Source organism: Brienomyrus brachyistius, chromosome 5 (assembly GCF_023856365.1).
Source record: "Brienomyrus brachyistius isolate T26 chromosome 5, BBRACH_0.4, whole genome shotgun sequence".
In the NCBI taxonomy this organism is placed as follows: Eukaryota; Metazoa; Chordata; class Actinopteri; order Osteoglossiformes; family Mormyridae; genus Brienomyrus; species Brienomyrus brachyistius.
In genome coordinates, this window is record NC_064537.1 from 28,332,617 (window position 1) to 28,350,372 (window position 17,756).

Here is a 17,756-nt window from a genome sequence, read left to right on the forward strand (position 1 = left end):
CTCTGTTACAAAGATTTTATTAAAACATAAAAATTCGGCTACGAAATTAAAACGCTGAACATTTTTATAATACATACCAGCTCAGTTTCACATTTGGAATCAGTACCATGCTTTGTATATCTGTGTATATTATATATCGCTGTACATTCTCATAGTATTTATTAGTAAAGCAAAGCTGGTAGACAGAGGATGGAAGAACATTTCTGTAGCTACTGGTCTTTATCAGTCTTCACAAAACACAAAGTGGGTGGTAGTCAGTAGTGCAGTGATGTGCTTCCCATTTTCTGTGTTTTTCTAGAAGGGAGAATTCATTCCAAGCTTGGTGTCAAACTGCAGCTTCTGTCGTTCCTGATATCTCACTCTCATTCTGCAAGAGAGGATGGAGTGATTTTATTTATTTTTTTAAGGAAGTTGGCAGTCGCAGTCAGAGCACCGAGCTGCAATGGAGAGCTGCAATGGAGAGCTGCAATGGAGAGTTGCAATGGAGAGCTGCAATGGAGAGCTGCAATGGAGAGCTGCAATAGAGAGCTGCAATAGAGAGCTGCAATGGAGAGCTGCAATGGAGAGCTGCAATAGAGAGCTGCAATGGAGAGCTGCAATAGAGAGTTGCAATGGAGAGCTGCAATGGAGAGCTGCGAGCACTCGCACGCTGCACGGTGGGCGGCAGGCAGCCCGACAGCACCGGAGAGGAATCTCTTACCTGCTGTTCGTCAAATCCATAAAAACCATAAAGGCTATGTAGCAGCGCTGGGTAAAGTTGACTTGTGCTAAACCAGAAAATGTGAAAAAATCGAGGGAAGATGAAGAGCTGACATTTTCTTGTTTTCCTGCCTTTATGACTGATGTCCCACCTGATCTCGCGAAGCTTGGCTCCCTCGCTGATGCAGATCAGAGGGAGTGGCCAGAGTAGACCCAGAAGCCATGAGGCCTTCGAGACGTCGCTCATGAGCGGTCAGATCCCGCCCGAGGACATGGAAGCCTACAGCTGCACTCACATGTATGACAGATCTGTAGAACAACAGATATATTTTTGCCATTTAAACCAGTAATCATGGGAATTACAGCCAATGCAGGGTTGTGGTGGAGGCTAGAGCCCATCTCAGACAGGGTAGTGCACAGGGGAGGGGGACACCCCGACCAGGGTGCCAGTCTATCATGGGGCATGAGGCAGGGGGACACCCTGGACGGGGTGCTGGTCTATCGCCTGGCATGAGGGAGGGGACACCCTGAGCAGGGTGCCAGTCCATCACAGGGCACATGCAGAGTCATACATTATGGCCAATTTAGAGATACCAGTCCGCCTCACTGCATGGACACAGACTGGATGGAAACCTGAGCACCCATAAGACCCATAAGATCGCTTCGTAACAGAGGGGGGTGTGCAGACTCCTCACAGAGGCATGGTTAATGAACTTCCTAATGAAGCAGCTGATGATGAGGAGTCACATAGCTAACAGAAACATGCCATGATTCCCATTAAGGGAAACTAAAACATCATCTTCATAGACTGAAATAAGATGTGTTACTTTCACAGCTGGGGTGGTGCAGTGGGTAGCACTGTCGCCTCACACTTCCGGGACCTGGGCTTGAGTCTCTGCCAGGGTTCTATGTGTGTGGAGTTTGCATGTTCTCCCCGTGTCGCTGTGGGGTTTCTTCCAGGTACTCCAGTCCCCCCCCCCCCCCCCCCCCCACACACAGTCCAAAAACATGCTGAGGTTAATTGGAGTTACCAAATTGCCCATAGGTTGGTGTGTGTGCGCTGTCCTGGGTCGTTCCCTGCCCTGTGCCCATAGGTTATGCTCCCCCTCCCCATGACAAGTGGACAAGCAGTTACAGAAAATGGATCTTTGAAATAAAATAACTATGACTAAAACATTGCTTCCAAAACTAACGACTAACATTAAACAAGCTTTCAATTTTGTATACTATTTAGTGAAAGTAATTAATCACTTAAAACCTGGACCTTATTTTGTCCATCTTGAGGACATAAAATAGCAGCACAACGACACTGAAGGCTAACTAAAACTAAACTGGATTTCAAATGAAAACTGAAAATAATATAAAAATAAAAACTGAGAAAAGTTCTCTAGATACACCTCCAAAGATATGAATCACAGGAACCTACACGACAGTGAGAGCTGCACACCAGTAGCTGTTGTTGAAGGGACTCTTTTTCCATACGGGGGCACAGTGGTGGACATGGCTCACAGACGTAGACACTGGAACACAGACCATCCGGATGTGGGCCACATTACACTTACCTAGCAGATACTTCTTTCCAAAGCAATGAAGGCAGGGTCAGTCTGTCCCTGGAGCAACTGGAAGTTCACACTGTCAATAGTTATGCACAAAGGCACAACAGTGAAATTACTTGAGCAGTGGTCAGATTTGAACCAGTGGCTTTTGAATCGCCGGTATGGCATCCTAACCCACTGTGCCACGCACCGCCCCTATGGACTATGTGCATTTTCCACACCTAAAGATCATCCCTTGCCGGAAGCCCGAGGCAGATTCTAATTCTACATCCGTGACAGGAGCCGTAGCGAGCTGCTGTACTCACTGGCGTACAGCAGCACGAAGAAAGCGGTTATGTTCTGTGCCAGAGTAAGGCCGTCAGACTGCTCCCCAAACCAGTCAGGGAACGAGTCCGTGGAGTTCCTGTAGCAAGGGCGAAAGGACTCCGGTTTCCAGGCAACAAGCATCGGTGCCGATTGGACACACGTTACTTTTCAAGATGGAAGTAAGCTTACGTTAGCACTGCGGCCAGATGGCAGCGCAAAGGGTCGGCGACGTTTATGCGGAGGCAGAACCCATGCAGCATGAGGCCGAAACAGGTCAGGCAGACACTCACGGTGGGGCCAAACTTCACCAGGAAGTACAGCATGAAGAATCTCTGGGTCTGGGGGACAGAAACGCAACGTCAGCTCACACCAGTGTGCCCGTTCTGGGGGCCTAGAGGCCTCTTTCGGGGGTACAGGTCCCCTCTTAGGTCGCACTACCTTTTTAGGCAAAAAGAGAGCATTCTTGCCAGTGGGAACCTTCATGATGGACCCGTCTGTAGGTCTGCAGATCAGAGAAATGCTGGGGAGCAGAAGACTGGAGTGTGAAACGATATCCAGGGGTTATGCTGAAGGGGTCGTGTGACGATGACACGATTTGAAAAGAAGCTTCCGGATCACTGCCCAAATGAGAATCTGCTAGCATTAACACCTTGAAGCTGCCCAGAAAGACACAATGCACCTCTTACAGGTCTGAATGCTAAGTGCTTGCTTATGGCGTTGTCTGTGATAGTGCTATTCTCTGTTATTTATTGTGGCTTATCACCATCTGCTGCACTTATTGTATTTATGTGGTACTATGGTCTGCGTGAAGTAAGTCATTCCTAGGTAGTATTCACACATAATAATATACTATTCACATGTAATAAAAGGTCCTCGGGCTTTGAATTGGGAAGTCCTCACATCGACTTTATTAGGAATACTGATTATCTTTTGAAAACAATATTGAAAATGACACATCTGATACTCACATTTTAACTGTTTATACAGCTTAATATTTTTACTGGAGAAATTCCAGGTCAGTACCCAGAATGGCCCTGTTACAGGCCTGGACAAGCCAGTTATAGGTTCTACTATGTGTCCTTGAGCAGCGTACTGAATGGCATCCATCATGTTGGTGAGTGATTCAGATCAGAGTGTCTCTGCGTGCGAATTAAAGTCATCAGAGCAGCCGGGGTTCGGCAGTGTCAGCATGTCAGTGGGCAGCTTATGTAACCTGCCGCTGGCATGTGGATCTGAAGCCAGCCAGGCTGTTGGGGGCCTCTGCGAGTGCAGCTCCTACCTGATAAGAGGAGAGTAGAGGCAGGAGAGAGCGAGCACATCACTGGTGCTCAGGGGAGGGGGCAGCTGACAGGCACAGGCCAGGATCTGGGTGGAAAAACAGGCTCAGATTCAGAGAAGAAGCTGGGGGGGGGGGACACCACAACCCTGTATGGGTCAGTCTTATGGATGGATGGATGGATGGATGGATGTCATGTATATTGCAACCCATTATGAGGGTCATGGCAAATGAATAGATGGATGACTGGAAGGGTGGATGCTGCAAAAAAGTACTATGACACTGTATGAGATAAGCAGCAAAGGAAAATAGATGGATGAGAGATGGATGTTATAGAAGTACTAATGAAAGGCACCTGGAGGAGGACTAGAGAGAGCTGACACTGTAAGAGGAGCAGAAAGCACTTCCTGATCCCTGCTGTCATGTGGCGGGACTTGAGAAGGGGAGAGAGAACGGAGAGACCAAATGAAGCCACGGGGAAGAAGAATGACTCTTCAAAGGCTGATAGTGGGGGGTCATAGCCGACCCCAGACCTGCTTTATGAGCCGGATGATGGTGGTGTTTTCCTGTGGGCCCAGGTGAATGGTGCACGGAAGGCCACAGAGGGCGCTGGAGAGCTGTGCTGGGGAGCTGTGGGCCAAATGACCACATGGAAGCTGGGTGGCAGGCGGGCCGGCAGCTGTCCAATAGCTGGAGGGCAGGAGGGGCTCCAGGGCTATGCTGCGGGGGCACCGTCACATTACCATAGCGATGACGACCAGACTACCCCCATGTGTGGCGAGGCCCAGCCCGTCTGTAGCCACGTCTAACGTGGGATAGGATTACCTCACATCGCTCTGCAAGAACACAGCGTTGTTGTTAATGTTCTGGCTGCTCCCCAGGCAGCAGACCACCTCTCCATACTCCTGCATGACCTGGACCATCTCACACATGGCTGTGGAGAAGGGCATCCCCAACGGTCAGGCCGGCGCACGTGACACACAGTGGAGCATGCTGGGATAGGCCTTACTCTGGCGGGTGCAGTCGGTGAAGAGGGGCACCAGTAGGGGGACGTTATCGACGTTCTCCAGGTGGGGACGTATGTTCTGCATGCCCTTCGGAAGCTTGGCCTGGAGATGCACAGAGGGACACGCATGTGGTCGTTCCCACCTATCGCTCTGAGGATTTTTCATTGACAGTTACATCGCAACCCCAAACCAAAAAAATAACCAAATAAAATCTGCTAAAAGAAAAATATGAGGTGTTTCACACTGAACGGATGTTCCCACAAGGGCTGTATTCTTATTGTCGGGGACCGTGTGTGAATGCACAGAGGACACAGGACCTGCAGGCTGCCTCTCGCACCCTGTTCAAATCCGTGATCAGACAAGCTCCCTCGCTGTCCAGAGCACGTCCTGCCTCTCTGTCGACCTGCCTCACGTCCTCGTCCAAGAGGCTGTCCCCTGGAGAAGGACGAGCGCACATTGCACAGAGGGGAACCCCAAGAACAGCAGGACAGGGACATTCAGAAGGTGGAACCAAGAACGATCTCTATTGTTTGTAAGGCTAATAAACAACAGGGCTTTGCAGACTCCGTCTCACAGCAAGTTACAGCATTCTGTGGAATAACCCTACAAGTGCTGTATCATAAATATAGCTGCTATCACAGTATTATTTATGATTTCATGTCTTGTCATGGGGAGGGAAAAGGTGATGGGGGGGACAACAGGACAGACAGCAATGCAGTCAAAGATGGGACAAGACGATATAAGAACAAGCGCATATATTAGAAACAAATGAGGCGCAATGGGGATATTGACATGCAAATAGAGCACAGTATAGTAAATGATATTGATAAAGGGCTTTGGAATGTACATTTCGGAATGTACTGGAAACATCAGTGTGGAATGTAATGCAATGGGGACAGATGCAGGTCACCAGTTGTTTAGCAATCTGATGGCTGATTCAGGTCATCAGGCCAATTGGTTCGTACGCGTTTCAAAGCCCTAAAGGAGGACGGGCCTGGAGGCTCACTACGGACTCACCGCAGCCCTGCTCCCCGCACTCCTCCCTGCCAGGGTCCTCCAGGCTTTCAGTGTCCTGCGGGAAGCAGTCTGATTGCAGCGATATGTGGCAGTTCCAGCCCGTCTCCAGGCCCATCCTCTCGGCAAACACCTGCAGCGAGCCGCGGGGGAGGGGGCTGAGAGCTGGGCCGACACACCGCGTCCTACACCAGGTCAACAGGAACCTGATGCAGCTGCTGGCAGGATGGTGCCTGCACAGATGGCCACTCTACACAGACTCGCTGAGGTTTGATGGAGCAAACTTGACCAGCAAATTCAGCAATGTGTAGATTGCTGGAAAGATGACGAACACCGTTGGCATACGGCATCCCTGACCAAGATGTTGATCAAACTAACCAGTTCAGGCCAACCAGTAAACTCAGGAAGACAATTTGCTTTCGTGAATGACAGACGTAAAACCTGAACTGAACTTTTTTTAAAACTGACCATAGGGGGGCAGCAAACTTCTTTACTGAATCCCATCTTAAGGAAGCTACGGAGGAAGTAGTCTTTTTCTATTTCTCTTCAAGAAAAACAAAAATCCCCTGGCAGCAGCGCAAACAGAGCGACTCCTACCTTACTCCTCACTTCCTCCTCTTTGGAGAAGTAGACAAAGCGGATGCAGGCTCTCTCGCAGCTGCTGATGAGTCGCACCATGTCTGGCCGCGCTTGGTACTGCGAGGACACCAGGCCCAGGAAGATATGGTCCTTCAAGGGAAGTAGGGGGTTTCCTGGACCTGATGGCTCCTCTTCGTCCTCGTCCCCTGAAGTGTGACGAGTGTGTATATTCTGTGCGAATGGTGGGAATCGGCCAATGACAGCAGAGTCATGGTGGTCAGAGCAGAGGCCTGGGCCACCCATCGATGTACACAAAACCTTTGTGATTAAGACACTAATGGCAAACTTACCATATCATGTTGTGAGTGCTTTTATATCTGTCATTTATATGTATACAATCTCATTATGGTGGGAGTCATAACACAATAATTATTTTGTACAGTACTTAAAACAATGCTAAATCTAATAGTTTAGAATGTTTTGTAGTCGAACTATGTTGTCGAGGTGTGCATTTAATGAAAAAAGCAAAAGACAAGTGTGGAATTTGCTAACAGCTGCAGTGCATGATGGGTATGATATTTGGAGGCTGCTTAAATTTCATCACCTGCAACTGCAAGGCCCTAGGTGTGAATTTGGAAGGGCAAGGCATGGATTTTTTCCCCAGCACCCAGTGAACAATTGTTCCCCCACTTAGCAGAGCAAGCATGCCCATCGCATCCGGAGAAACCCCGCTGGCTCAGACAGGTTCCAGCTGGCCTCATACCCATCATGCTTGAGTCGGGCCAAGGTCCACGTGGCAGCTCGACGCACTTCCTGTCTATCTCCAGGTCGTTGGGCTGGATGATGGGTTTGAATGAGAGCACCAGGCAGTGACCTGACATACATGATCTTCTATAAAAGTCCAGCACCTTCTTCCTGAAGATACACAATCAGATATAGCATGACCTGATTTGCTGGGGGAGGAGGGGACAGCTCAGACCGCAGGATGAAAGAGCAGGAGAGTCGACCTGTCGGAATCCGTGAGGAGCTGGAGATCCTCCCCCATTCCAGAATTCAGTGCTCACTTCCAAGATAACATCAGCAGAACCACAGGAGAACAACTGCAGCCCTCCTGGTGAGAAAATGCATTTACCAGTAGTGATGCACCACAGACCAAAACCACAACAGGCAGTGTTTAGTACAAAACCTCAGGCTACTGACCTACATATGGTGTAGATGAGGACCGTCACTAAATGATCTTGTGCACAAAACCCACTACTGGCCTCTGGATTACATTTCCTCATTTCACTGACACTTACAGTAAATGGAAGGGTTTTAATTTATGAGATGTGCATGGGCTTTGAACTCATGACCTTTGCATTGGCAGTACAATGCTGCACTTGCTGTGCCTCTCCCAGCACTCTCTTTGTTACACTAAGATGTTATAGTTGAAGAACAACAGGGGGAAGTGTGTCTGGCGGTGCTCCACTTCAGGGAATCCGGTGAAGTGTAAAGTTCTGGTTACTTCCACAGCCTTCGGTGAAATTATCCCACACATCTGACTCATGTACAGCAAATGGAAAAATAAGCCTGAGCGGGAGTCCGTCCAGGTCAGACCTGAGCTTTGGTCATGGACCAGCAGGCTGATGATGTGGGAGAAGGGGAGCCTCCTCTTGCATACGGGCTGCTGCTGCCAGGGGGCGGGATTCTGGGTACAGGGGGCGGCAGGCAGAGCGTAGGCAGCTACGCTCATGCGGCGCTGGAAGAACTCTTTGACGGAAGGCCGAAACCCTGCCGGAAAGACGCAGGCACAGTGAAGCTGACTGAGAGTCGTTGATGGCATTGGCCTCAGACTGTCACAAAAGTCTGGCACCCCCTGGAGCCTGGGAGGTTTAGGGGATCAGCATGTCAATTGGTCACTCTCACACTGATAATGCTCGCTCTTCTGAGTCAATAGGATTCGGGATCTTTGCTCGGGGTTAGTTTCAACCTGAAGGGATTGGGCAGGAGTTCGGTTCGAATCAGGCAGTAACCATCTTTTGACCGAATTTGTTCATCAGTACAGCTCAGGGGTAATGAAGTATCTAATCACCAGGATACACCTGTCAGCTCTCCAGCCTGAGAGCTTTTTATACGTTTAAGGAACAACAAAATCATCTTACTTTATGATCTCTCCTTTATTCTCTTAAGTAAAACAGCTCTGCATTTATTAAATGTGTGTGTGCAAATGGCACTCCCTGTTTCCTGGGTTAATGTGATCGTCATGCAGATTTAAACTCAAAAGTAAAGAACCTGAGAAATTAAGCTATAACGGACACATGCAAAGCCATGTATAACTTCTGAGTCATCAGTCTGTAAAATAAAATCTCCAGAAAAAAGCTAGAAACCGACAAGGCGTGTCATTCTATCAACACATGAGTCATGCGGCTGTAGCCTGTCTAATCCTGAATGGAAGCTGACTTCAGAGACACCAGTTACCCAGAATCCTTGCCAACTCGTACAGCCCCCACGGTGGGCACACAGGCTGGCTACGCGGGCCGCTCTTCAGCAGGGCCACGTGGGTCAGGTGATCGGTCAGGTGGCACAGTGTGGCCGCAGTGTCCGGGTCGCACGATGCCAGCTGGGCACCCAGACCCAGCGAGCAGCTGTGCAGCTGCCAGTGCAGATCGTCGAACTGAACGTGGGTGTCTGTGCCCCCACCTGGGGACAGGCTCAACACTGCCAGCAAGCTCTGTGAAACGGGAAAGGACCGGGGGGGTAACTCTACAGGAGAAACTTCTGAATATAAACTCGTCAGGCAGGATTTACCTCCTGGAAGCATTTTGAGGGTCTGATTCACTTTGCTTCTCCCCAGCCCAGTTACCAGCAGACCGGCTGAAGAAGAGGACCTTCTCCGGGTTTGGGCTGGGCCATGACAGAACCCCTTGTTTGTCCACACAGCACAGAACCTGAGCGCACACATGCACACATAAACCCGTGCGGAAGGGGGCGGCTCGGTGCACGGGGCATAAGGCCGGGATGACGGAGATGAACCACATTGGGAGTGCTGAAGGCTCACCGTCACGGAGCCCAGGCTGTGGAGGAGGCTGGCCGTGTGGCAGAGGCCGGGGAAGCTGCCCAGCGACAATGCCAGGAACCTGCTGCAGATCACCCTCCACATCTCCTAAAATAGACGACCTCCATGTCAGGAGACCGTGAGACACGTCACACATCGCTGGGGTCAGTGTCAGGAGCGGATCGCGGAGGTGACGTACCAACCAGCTCTGTGGCTGGGCCCCAAGCTGACTGAGGACACATGCTTCCCCGTACAAGCTGACCTGGAGCCAGAGCAGGGGGAAGAGTAGAGGCAGCAGGGGCAGAACTCCGTTCACCTGCGTTCAGGGACGAGGAGTCAGTGCAGGGCTGGCTCAGCTCCAGCTATTTGGATATGACCGGCTAGCTTACAGCTGGCCAATCATGTGCAAAGGGCTACCTCTCAGCCGGCCAATCACGTGCAAGTGGCTAGCTCACCGCTGGCTAATCGCATGCGAGCGGCTGTCTCACAGTTGGCTAATCACACGCAAGCGTCTAGCTCGCTGCCGGCTAATCGCGCACGAGCGGCGTTTGCATGCAGCTTGCAGCTTCCTGCGGAAAACCGCTACAGCATCTGTCCCCTCCCCCGCACGTGTGTGACAGGAGCGTGACTCACCGGTAACTGCAGAAGAGTGACAGGCCACGGTGCCACACCTGGGGCACTGAAAAAATACCGAGCTGAGTTCAGCACCAGCAGCGCCACCTACGTGAGAACAGGCACAGATTTTAATGGGCACCCGCCCCTCCATGGCCAGAAAGTCGTCCTCCTTGATTATAACCATTCGTCTTACAATACAGCAAAGTTACTATAGTTAAAGCTTCACACCATAAAATGAACTAAAAAATTAAATGGTGCTTTATTTGCCTTTTGCACAAGTACATTGGAAATCTTCACATCTTGCTCTCCTTTGAGATAGACACATATACAGGTGAGAGTAAACCCTGGGGCCTTAGTGCAAGGTGAGCCATTTATCTGGGGAGCATAAGGGTCTTGATCAAGGGCACATCAGACATGTGACTATTCTGCTGAGACTAGGACTTGAACCAACAACCTTCTGATCACAGGCACAGTGGCTTAGCCCACCCACCCCTCATTTTTATTAAATATCGGTTGCAATCCCACCTACCTATATATCATATTTTGAGACAGGAAATGACCTCACCAGCACAAGTGGCGCCCCGGCCCTCTCCAGCAGGAGAGGCGTAGCGCTCGTTGTCCAACACGGTGACGGGCCGCCTCTGCCCCAGCTCTAGGCAGCGCCTGTGGGGGCAGAGGGTCACCAAGAAAAGATCAGAAGGCACATGAATCACCGGGGGGGGGGGGGGGGGGGGTTAGTCCGGGCCACACCCACTGAATGCTGTCCACGGCCGGCGTCCTGATCACCCGGAAGAGCTGCGGTCTGAGGAGATTGCGGGGGCGGGGCCTACTACTGCCCGGCGGGCAGGGGGGCGCAGACAGCCGGCTAAAGACGTCGTTGCGGGACAGCATCACATGCTCCGCTTCCTGTCACAGACAAGTACACTACCTCAGAATGTGCCTTGGCTTTCGCTCTCGCCTTGCAGCTACAGCGCCCCCACCTGGACACCCCTCAGCTCCGCGGGTGCCGCCGCGCCAGGCCTGAGAGCGATGATGTCGCCCTCCACCAGTAGGCTGACGGGCAGGTTGACCAGACGGCCGTCGCGGTAGGTCCACTGCAGCGGGACGGCAGGGGAGGGCTGGGCGAACAGGTCCGCGTAACCCTCAAGCGCAGCAGGACTGCAAACATCGCAGCATTTCTGCAACTGCAAAGGCACAATCAGACGTCCAGATGTCATAAAGCGTTTCACTACATCACAGGCTTATTCATAAATCGGTCCTTAAAGAATCACACAATAAACGGTAGTGAAATTTCATTATAAGCGAATGCAAACGCAGTTATATCATATATATTTTTTATCCGTAGCCAAGGAAGCATGAAGGAATTTGACCCAATAATAATCTTATATATTAATTTTTATAAAAATGCTCCATTAGTAAATAATTAACAAAGACCCATCGCAGTTACAGAAGAGCTACCTAAACAGCTCGTTGTAGCATTTAAGCCATATCATATTTTACACGACACTAATTTCTTATGCTTATTGTCTAATAAAGTGCAAATTCAATTTAATTATTGCTAACAGCTTGCATTATGTGAGGATGCAGAGATATCACGAATCTCTCTTTGTCACTTGCAGCAGTAAATCATCAAAGCCACGTCCAATAATCTCTCTTCATTAAAAATATATAGTTTCTGAAGTGATGATTTTCAGTATTAAGAGGCACTATCCCAGCACTGACGTGGAGTTTAAACGCTCCCTGAAACCATTCTTAGGAGTGACGCTGTGATATTTCCTGTTAGACTGCAGGTGTCCTAAAAATTCTCATAACAATAATGAGCCAGAGTGAAATTACTGATCATGAAGGAAGGGAATTTCTAACATGCTATATAAATATGACTTTTTAGACTTTCGTTCCGCCATTAACCTCACAACTTGAAGGGGAGGCAGCATTTGTTTAGATTATATCACATCCTGTGTATGTGTTGAAATTAGTCATCACCAAGTCATTTTTTTAAGTAAAGTTTAGAAAAGTTTTTAAATCCAGTGTTTTCATATATGCCTCCTTTATTTTATCCTACTTTCAGTAATACTTCTTAGAAAACAACAGCGGTGTAACCTAGAGAGACCCCAAGTAGGCCCAAAGCCGGGGATGGGCCTGGCCTGTAGATGAGGCCTACCTTCCATGTGATGTAACACGGCCTGCAGCCTGCGGGACACCTCCTCACGCCGCAGCCATGGCTCCCACCCCCCACCACTAGGGGGAGCAGAAGAGCACAGCCACCAGCGAGGGTCGTCCTGTCTCTGGAGAAGACAGTTTGGAGAGATTTGGGGGAAAATATGAGACCAGAGAGCAGGGGTGTAACGTCTGATTCCCACAACCAGTGCAACTGGCTAAACCTTATCTACCAACACATGCTAACAAAAGTAAAGAAAATAAATGTGACCCTCAGGAAATGTCACAATTAAATATAAACTCAATATAACCCAATTACTCAAATATGTTGCTTACGCTGTTTGACCATCTCCAGTTCCTCTATATTTTGCTCTTTAGCATTAGCATTGGGGTTAGCACTAGGACTGGTTTTGGGGCGTAGTGTTCAAAGTAAATTTATGGTAAGGTTACGGATACGGTTAGTATTAAGGCTCGAGTTAGGGTTTAGGGTTATTGGTTAGCGTTAGAACTGTATAGCCTGTACATACATTTCTGCATAACGGATCGATGGGGGGGGGGTGGACTCATGAATATGTTTTTTTTTTTGAGACAAACAGGGCAGTGGGGAGCCATTGTCCTGCTTTCATTTCAGATTCATTCCATCAGCTCATAATCACTGACTACAATCATCACAAAAACCACATGTCTCTTACAAATCCTCTTTCCCAACTGCTGTTTGTGTCATTTTTTGGTATTTATATCAGCGACTTTTGCCATTTTAATAGTTAAACTGAAAGACTAAATTTCTCTGACCGCTAAAATGTTATTACAGGAAGGAAGCGATACCTTTTGTTCTTCGAACTCTTAAAACAATAGACATCCGTACGAACGCGTCTCTGTCAAAACAGCGAGCACAGATATAGCACAGGGTCCAGGAAAGCCGTTCACAGAGATTCTGAGCAGGTGTGTGAGGCTCCGGACGTGACAGTGGGCCCTCGCTGGACGCCATGGCGATGGGCTTCGCACGGACACATGGTGCTTGAATGACCATGCCGTGCATTCGGGCTACCGTCCGACGGCACCCTGCCACGCAAAGCTCCTGCGTAAGCCTGAAAGTGAGGCGTCTGGCCGGAGGATATACCTGTGGGGGGGGGAGGGGGGGCTGGCAGCGTGGCAGCCCAGCAGAGCCAGAGCACACAGCAGAGTAAGCATGACACCGGGCCAGTGCAGGCTGGACCAGCGGACGGAGGGATGCAGGAAGCCTGTGGGATGGCACACAGCATGCACACGTCACTGCAGAGGGACGCCAATGCGATCGCATCCCCCTCAGCCTTGCCTGCCAGTCATCCTCCTCCTTCCTCCTCCTTCTGAAGTCCTTGAGGACACCATGGAGCTGAGCGTGCAGTCTGCTGAGGGCCTGCGTGGACGTCAAACCCCGTGGCTGCCGCTCGTGCCCCTGGAGGCCAAATATAGCGTCCTGAGAAGTTCCCCACTGGCTCAACAGAAAGCACACGGGGAGTCTTGCACCCGGCCGGAACAAAATGTGCCGCTAACAAACACTCTGCATCTGAAGGCTGGCCACCGGGGGGGAATTTCATGCAGCACAGTTACTGTCACACATTACCTGTCGGGTGCCTTCTTCTCTCCACTGAGACAATCCAGTCACCTTTGCTAGCTAACCAGTCTCTTTTTTAATTGTTATATGCTTCCCTTATCAGGGGATCTTAGCTTTCAAGCACTATCTCTGCACCAGAGAAGCACAGATCAGATACACCTCGAACATTTTTTCCCAATGATTTCCCGGAAAACTTTCTGAACACGAAACACCGGAAAGTCTGTGCCCCGCAGCTCGAATCGCAGGACGTACATTTCAGACACCAAACCATAAATCTGGGAGAATTACGCTTATGTACACATTCCCAGCCTTCAGACTTCGGGACCCCAAAGGCAGTCATAAGCGCCCCACGCTTCTGCCCCAAGTCTGACTTAGCTCTGTTGACTTTTAATGCCATGCCAGCAATTATGACTGTATTCATGGCCAGAGTATATGTGTAGTATATGTATAGTAAAACAGACTGAACAATCAAAAAGTAAAAAAACCGCATAAATAATTATGAAATGTTGTAAGTTCAAACGATCTACATAAAATGCTTAAGATTAGTTTACGATAAAATCTAAAAAAACCCCTGACTAACAGCAGAAATAAGGCAGGAAGCAGTTTCGTCCAGACAGCTGTCTAAAATAAATACGTCTGCCTGCACACAAGCGAGCATTTCAGTGGTCGCCAGATCTCCTGGCTTTTTCCTCCGTGACGACACGCCGCGCTTCCTTCTCGTCCTCCTGACCGCCCAGGTGAGCGCACACCCCCCCTTGCCCTTCTGCCTCCTGGCTCATCGGCCTCTGCGACGTCCGGTCCGGCGAGACACGTGCTCCTACTCAGATGCGGCTGGCCAGCTAATAAGCCCAGCAAGACTAGGCCGACATCTGCCTCTGAGGTGGACTACGGGTGAGGGGGAAATGTCCCCTCCAAATGCTGAGGACACGGCCTTTTAGCTGTCAGGTGCAGGCTACATGCTGCACTGACCCTGCTCTCCTTAACAAAGCGAGGCGCCCTTTTCAGTCGACCAGGGCGCCTTGTGAACACACTGGAACTGATTTTGCACTCCTTCTCAGCAACAACAAACCACAAGCAGCCTTCCATGTACCAAACGGAGTCGACTGTTTTTGTGACTTAATGCCAGGGGTTTGAAAATCTGTTCAGTCGAAAATTACGTGGGAACCGTCCTCTACAGCAAGTCGTATATCTGCTCCACTCTGGAGAAGGCGGTTTGAAGAATGAGTACCGTGCAGCGGGCTGTAAATGACACACCGTCACCCATCAAAGTGCCTGTCAGACACGATCTAAAACATGCCAGGCGCTCCGCACTCATGCTCGTCCTGACACGTGACCGTCGCAACAGCTGGGATTTAATTAACTAATCTAATTAAGAGGGTAGCTCACTATGCTGCCTTCAGCACCGGGAGAGCTATAGACACTCAGATTTGAGCCTGAGGGGGGGCTGTGGGGGGCCAGTGTACGCGAAGGAAACGACTGCTTCATTATCTAATGCGCAGTGGGGCGATTTCAGATCTGTGACACGCCACAGGGTTGCAATTCACCTAGGACTTAACGCTGCAGATGAAGGATAATTTATTAAAGAGGGCCTATGCTGTCAGGAATGAAATGGCGGTACTCAGGAAAAGTCGCTACAATTAAAGAGGATTCCGGACACTTAGTGGGGGGGCCCACATCCCTGGGGTGTTGGACTGGAACCCGGAAACGTCGGTGACGTTCTTGTGGACCTTGAGAGTCTGTTTCCTCCCCAGGCTGCGTTCCCAGAGGTCGCCTCTCGTGCTCTAACTCCGTTGTGCTGAGAAATGTGTGTGCGTGGGGGGGTTTACACACACATGTACACTGAACACTGAGCTGTGTGCGCCCCCCCCGACAGAGGTGTACGATTTTTCTTCCAAGCGCCACCAGTGAGGGTACGCTTTTCCGTGGTCTTTTGGTTTGTTTTGTTACCTCCCTGCTTCTGCTCTGGTTTCCTGTGTCACAGACTGTTAAGATAAAGACCAATGCAGTAACAGCTGCCCCCCCTCCCCCCCCCCCACTGCCAGCACACTCTCTCTCTCTCTCTCTCTCTCCCTCTCAGTGTCACACATGGCCACGCTGTGTTGAATACGCTCCCTACCTCATTCTCAGAAGCTCTGCTCCTCCGCCGCGCTGTGGTGACACAGCCTCTCTCTCGCTGCCGGGGACAGTGTGCCGCCACTGCTGCCGCCAGCCGTGAATCCCCTCCGCCGTGGACCCAGCCCGGGGGCTCAAATCTCAGCCGTGCCTGAGGGCTCCGGACCACCGTCTCTGCCCTCTCTGGAGGCCACAGGATGGAGGCTTTGGCTCTCTACACGTTCCGCGCCAGCGAGAGCGATGAGCTCAGCTTCCAGAAGGGCGATGTGCTGAAGGTAGGAGATCCCCGGCTCCGCTGTGGGGAAGCGTGTCTCTGACCGCGGCAGCTTCAGAAGCAGGGCAGGCACCTCGTAACTTCACACCAAGCTATGTGTGGATCTTCTGAGAACCATAGCTGTGTCTACAGTGTGTATTTCTATATGGGGAAGTGAAACAACCGTTACAAGGTTCGCAGAAGGAGTGTTGCCGTCCTAAATGCCTCTGTAAGCCTCTGTACTAACTGCGCCAGACCTTCAACTCAAACAGATTGACTTTTGTAATCCAGATAACCAACATGGAGGATGACCCCAACTGGTACACAGCAGAGCTTAATGGCAGGAGGGGGTATGTCCCCAAGAATTACATCAACCTGAGGCCACACATGTAAGTATTCCAAAGTTAGCAGAGCCTCACTGCTTTTATGCGTTTAAATAGGTCGCGACTTGGCACCGCTACGTGTCAGCGTCGCGGCCGAGACGATTTCATCGGCAGGGAGGTTAACTGTAGCCGGGAACTCATTCTCAGGTGGTTTGCGGGACGGATCTCCAGGCAGGTGGCAGAGGGGCGCCTACAGCATCGCGAGTGCGGGGCCTTCCTGGTCAGGGAGAGCGAGAGCGCGCCTGGGGAATTCTCGCTGTCGGTCAGGTAAGACGCCCACAGAGCCGCAGAAAAACCCACGGGTTTCACTTCCCGCTCCACTCTGGTGCATGGTCCTTCGGATCCCCAGTAGGGGAGACAAGCAAGCAGGGAAAGTGTGAGAGAACAGGGCGCTTCTGGTTTTTAACGATTCTCTTGTTTCACGTCATTCCGGCATTTCTATTCTTAGGGAGCGACATCCACTGCACACATTTGCCAATTAAAAAATGGCTTGAACTCTAATTGGAAAAAAGAGGATCACGCTACAAGGCTCACTAAAGGCTGTGTCAGAGTCTCCTGTCACCAGCTTCATCCAGCATCTCAAATCCTTTCATTCTGTACTTTATTTTACATTTTCCTGGTTTTAGCAATTAGGGTTAAGAGACAGTGAGAATTGATTTTCACAAGGACATTTGAAATAGCTTAGCTGGCTTTTAGAAAACACACCTGCTGAATTCTGAAGTACTGATCACTCAAACAAAAAGACACAGTCTTATGAAGTTTCCAAAGGAAGACACATCAACCTTATGGAGGTCAGACAGGAAGACATGTCAGTCTTATAGAGGTCAGACAGGAAGACACGTCAACTTTATGGAGGTCAGACAGGAAGACATGTCAGTCTTATAGAGGTCAGACAGGAAGACACGTCAACTTTATGGAGGTTAGACAGGAAGACACATCAACTTTATGGAGGTTAGACAGGAAGACACGTCAGTCTTATAGAGCTCATGCAGGAAGACACGTCAGCCTTATGGAGGTCAGACAGGAAGACATGTCAGTTTTATAGAGCTTATGCAGGAAGACACATCAGTCTTATGGAGGTCAGACAGGAAGACACGTCAACCTTATGGGGGTTAGACAGGAAGACACGTAAGTCTTATAGAGCTCATGCAGGAAGACACGTCAGCCTTAT

General features: G+C 50.1%; 3 protein-coding genes across 4 annotated transcripts in view; 1 reads left to right on the forward strand and 2 right to left on the reverse strand.

The window, feature by feature from the left end:
- LOC125741841 (transmembrane protein 94-like) lies at positions 1 to 16,080 on the reverse strand. The gene is made up of 20 exons (XM_049013258.1): positions 15,954 to 16,080; positions 12,248 to 12,371; positions 11,067 to 11,270; positions 10,841 to 10,992; positions 10,652 to 10,749; positions 10,105 to 10,191; positions 6,456 to 6,643; positions 5,862 to 5,991; positions 5,182 to 5,279; positions 4,847 to 4,946; positions 4,663 to 4,771; positions 4,371 to 4,557; positions 4,193 to 4,270; positions 3,841 to 3,926; positions 3,000 to 3,081; positions 2,751 to 2,899; positions 2,561 to 2,658; positions 2,126 to 2,219; positions 852 to 1,008; positions 1 to 367 (listed from the first exon to the last, which is right to left on the reverse strand). The coding sequence occupies exons 1-20, from the start codon at positions 15,956 to 15,958 to the stop codon at positions 326 to 328; spliced, it is 2,268 nt and encodes a 755-aa protein (XP_048869215.1). The 5' UTR covers positions 15,959 to 16,080; the 3' UTR covers positions 1 to 325.
- On the reverse strand, positions 8,065 to 9,601 carry LOC125741843 (transmembrane protein 94-like). Its single transcript, XM_049013262.1, has one exon. The coding sequence runs from the start codon at positions 9,574 to 9,576 to the stop codon at positions 8,878 to 8,880; it is 699 nt and encodes a 232-aa protein (XP_048869219.1). The 5' UTR covers positions 9,577 to 9,601; the 3' UTR covers positions 8,065 to 8,877.
- The window catches only part of LOC125741844 (GRB2-related adapter protein-like), a 12,528-nt gene continuing 10,664 nt past the window's right edge, over positions 15,893 to 17,756 (forward strand). Inside the window, exons 1-3 of one of the 2 annotated variants that reach the window (XM_049013264.1) lie at positions 15,893 to 16,224; positions 16,494 to 16,591; positions 16,733 to 16,852. In XM_049013264.1, the coding sequence (XP_048869221.1) occupies positions 16,147 to 16,224; positions 16,494 to 16,591; positions 16,733 to 16,852 (296 nt within the window). In that variant the 5' untranslated portion in view covers positions 15,893 to 16,146. The remainder of the gene's footprint in view (positions 16,225 to 16,493; positions 16,592 to 16,732; positions 16,853 to 17,756) is intronic. The other variant, XM_049013263.1, reaches the window with a different exon arrangement.

What these genes read in the sequence shown, in the direction of transcription:
- LOC125741841 (XM_049013258.1), bottom strand. An exon ending in CCGGCCGTGGACAGCATTCA is followed by an intron (nt 10,750 to 10,840) that starts GTGGGTGTGGCC and finishes CTGCCCCCACAG; the next exon opens with GCGCTGCCTAGAGCTGGGGC. An exon ending in TTCTTGCAGAGCGATGTGAG is followed by an intron (nt 4,558 to 4,662) that starts GTAATCCTATCC and finishes GTGCCCCCGCAG; the next exon opens with CATAGCCCTGGAGCCCCTCC.
- LOC125741843 (XM_049013262.1), bottom strand. Translation starts at nt 9,576, where the DNA reads ATGTGGAGGGTGATCTGCAGCAGGTTCCTGGCATTGTCGCTGGGCAGC.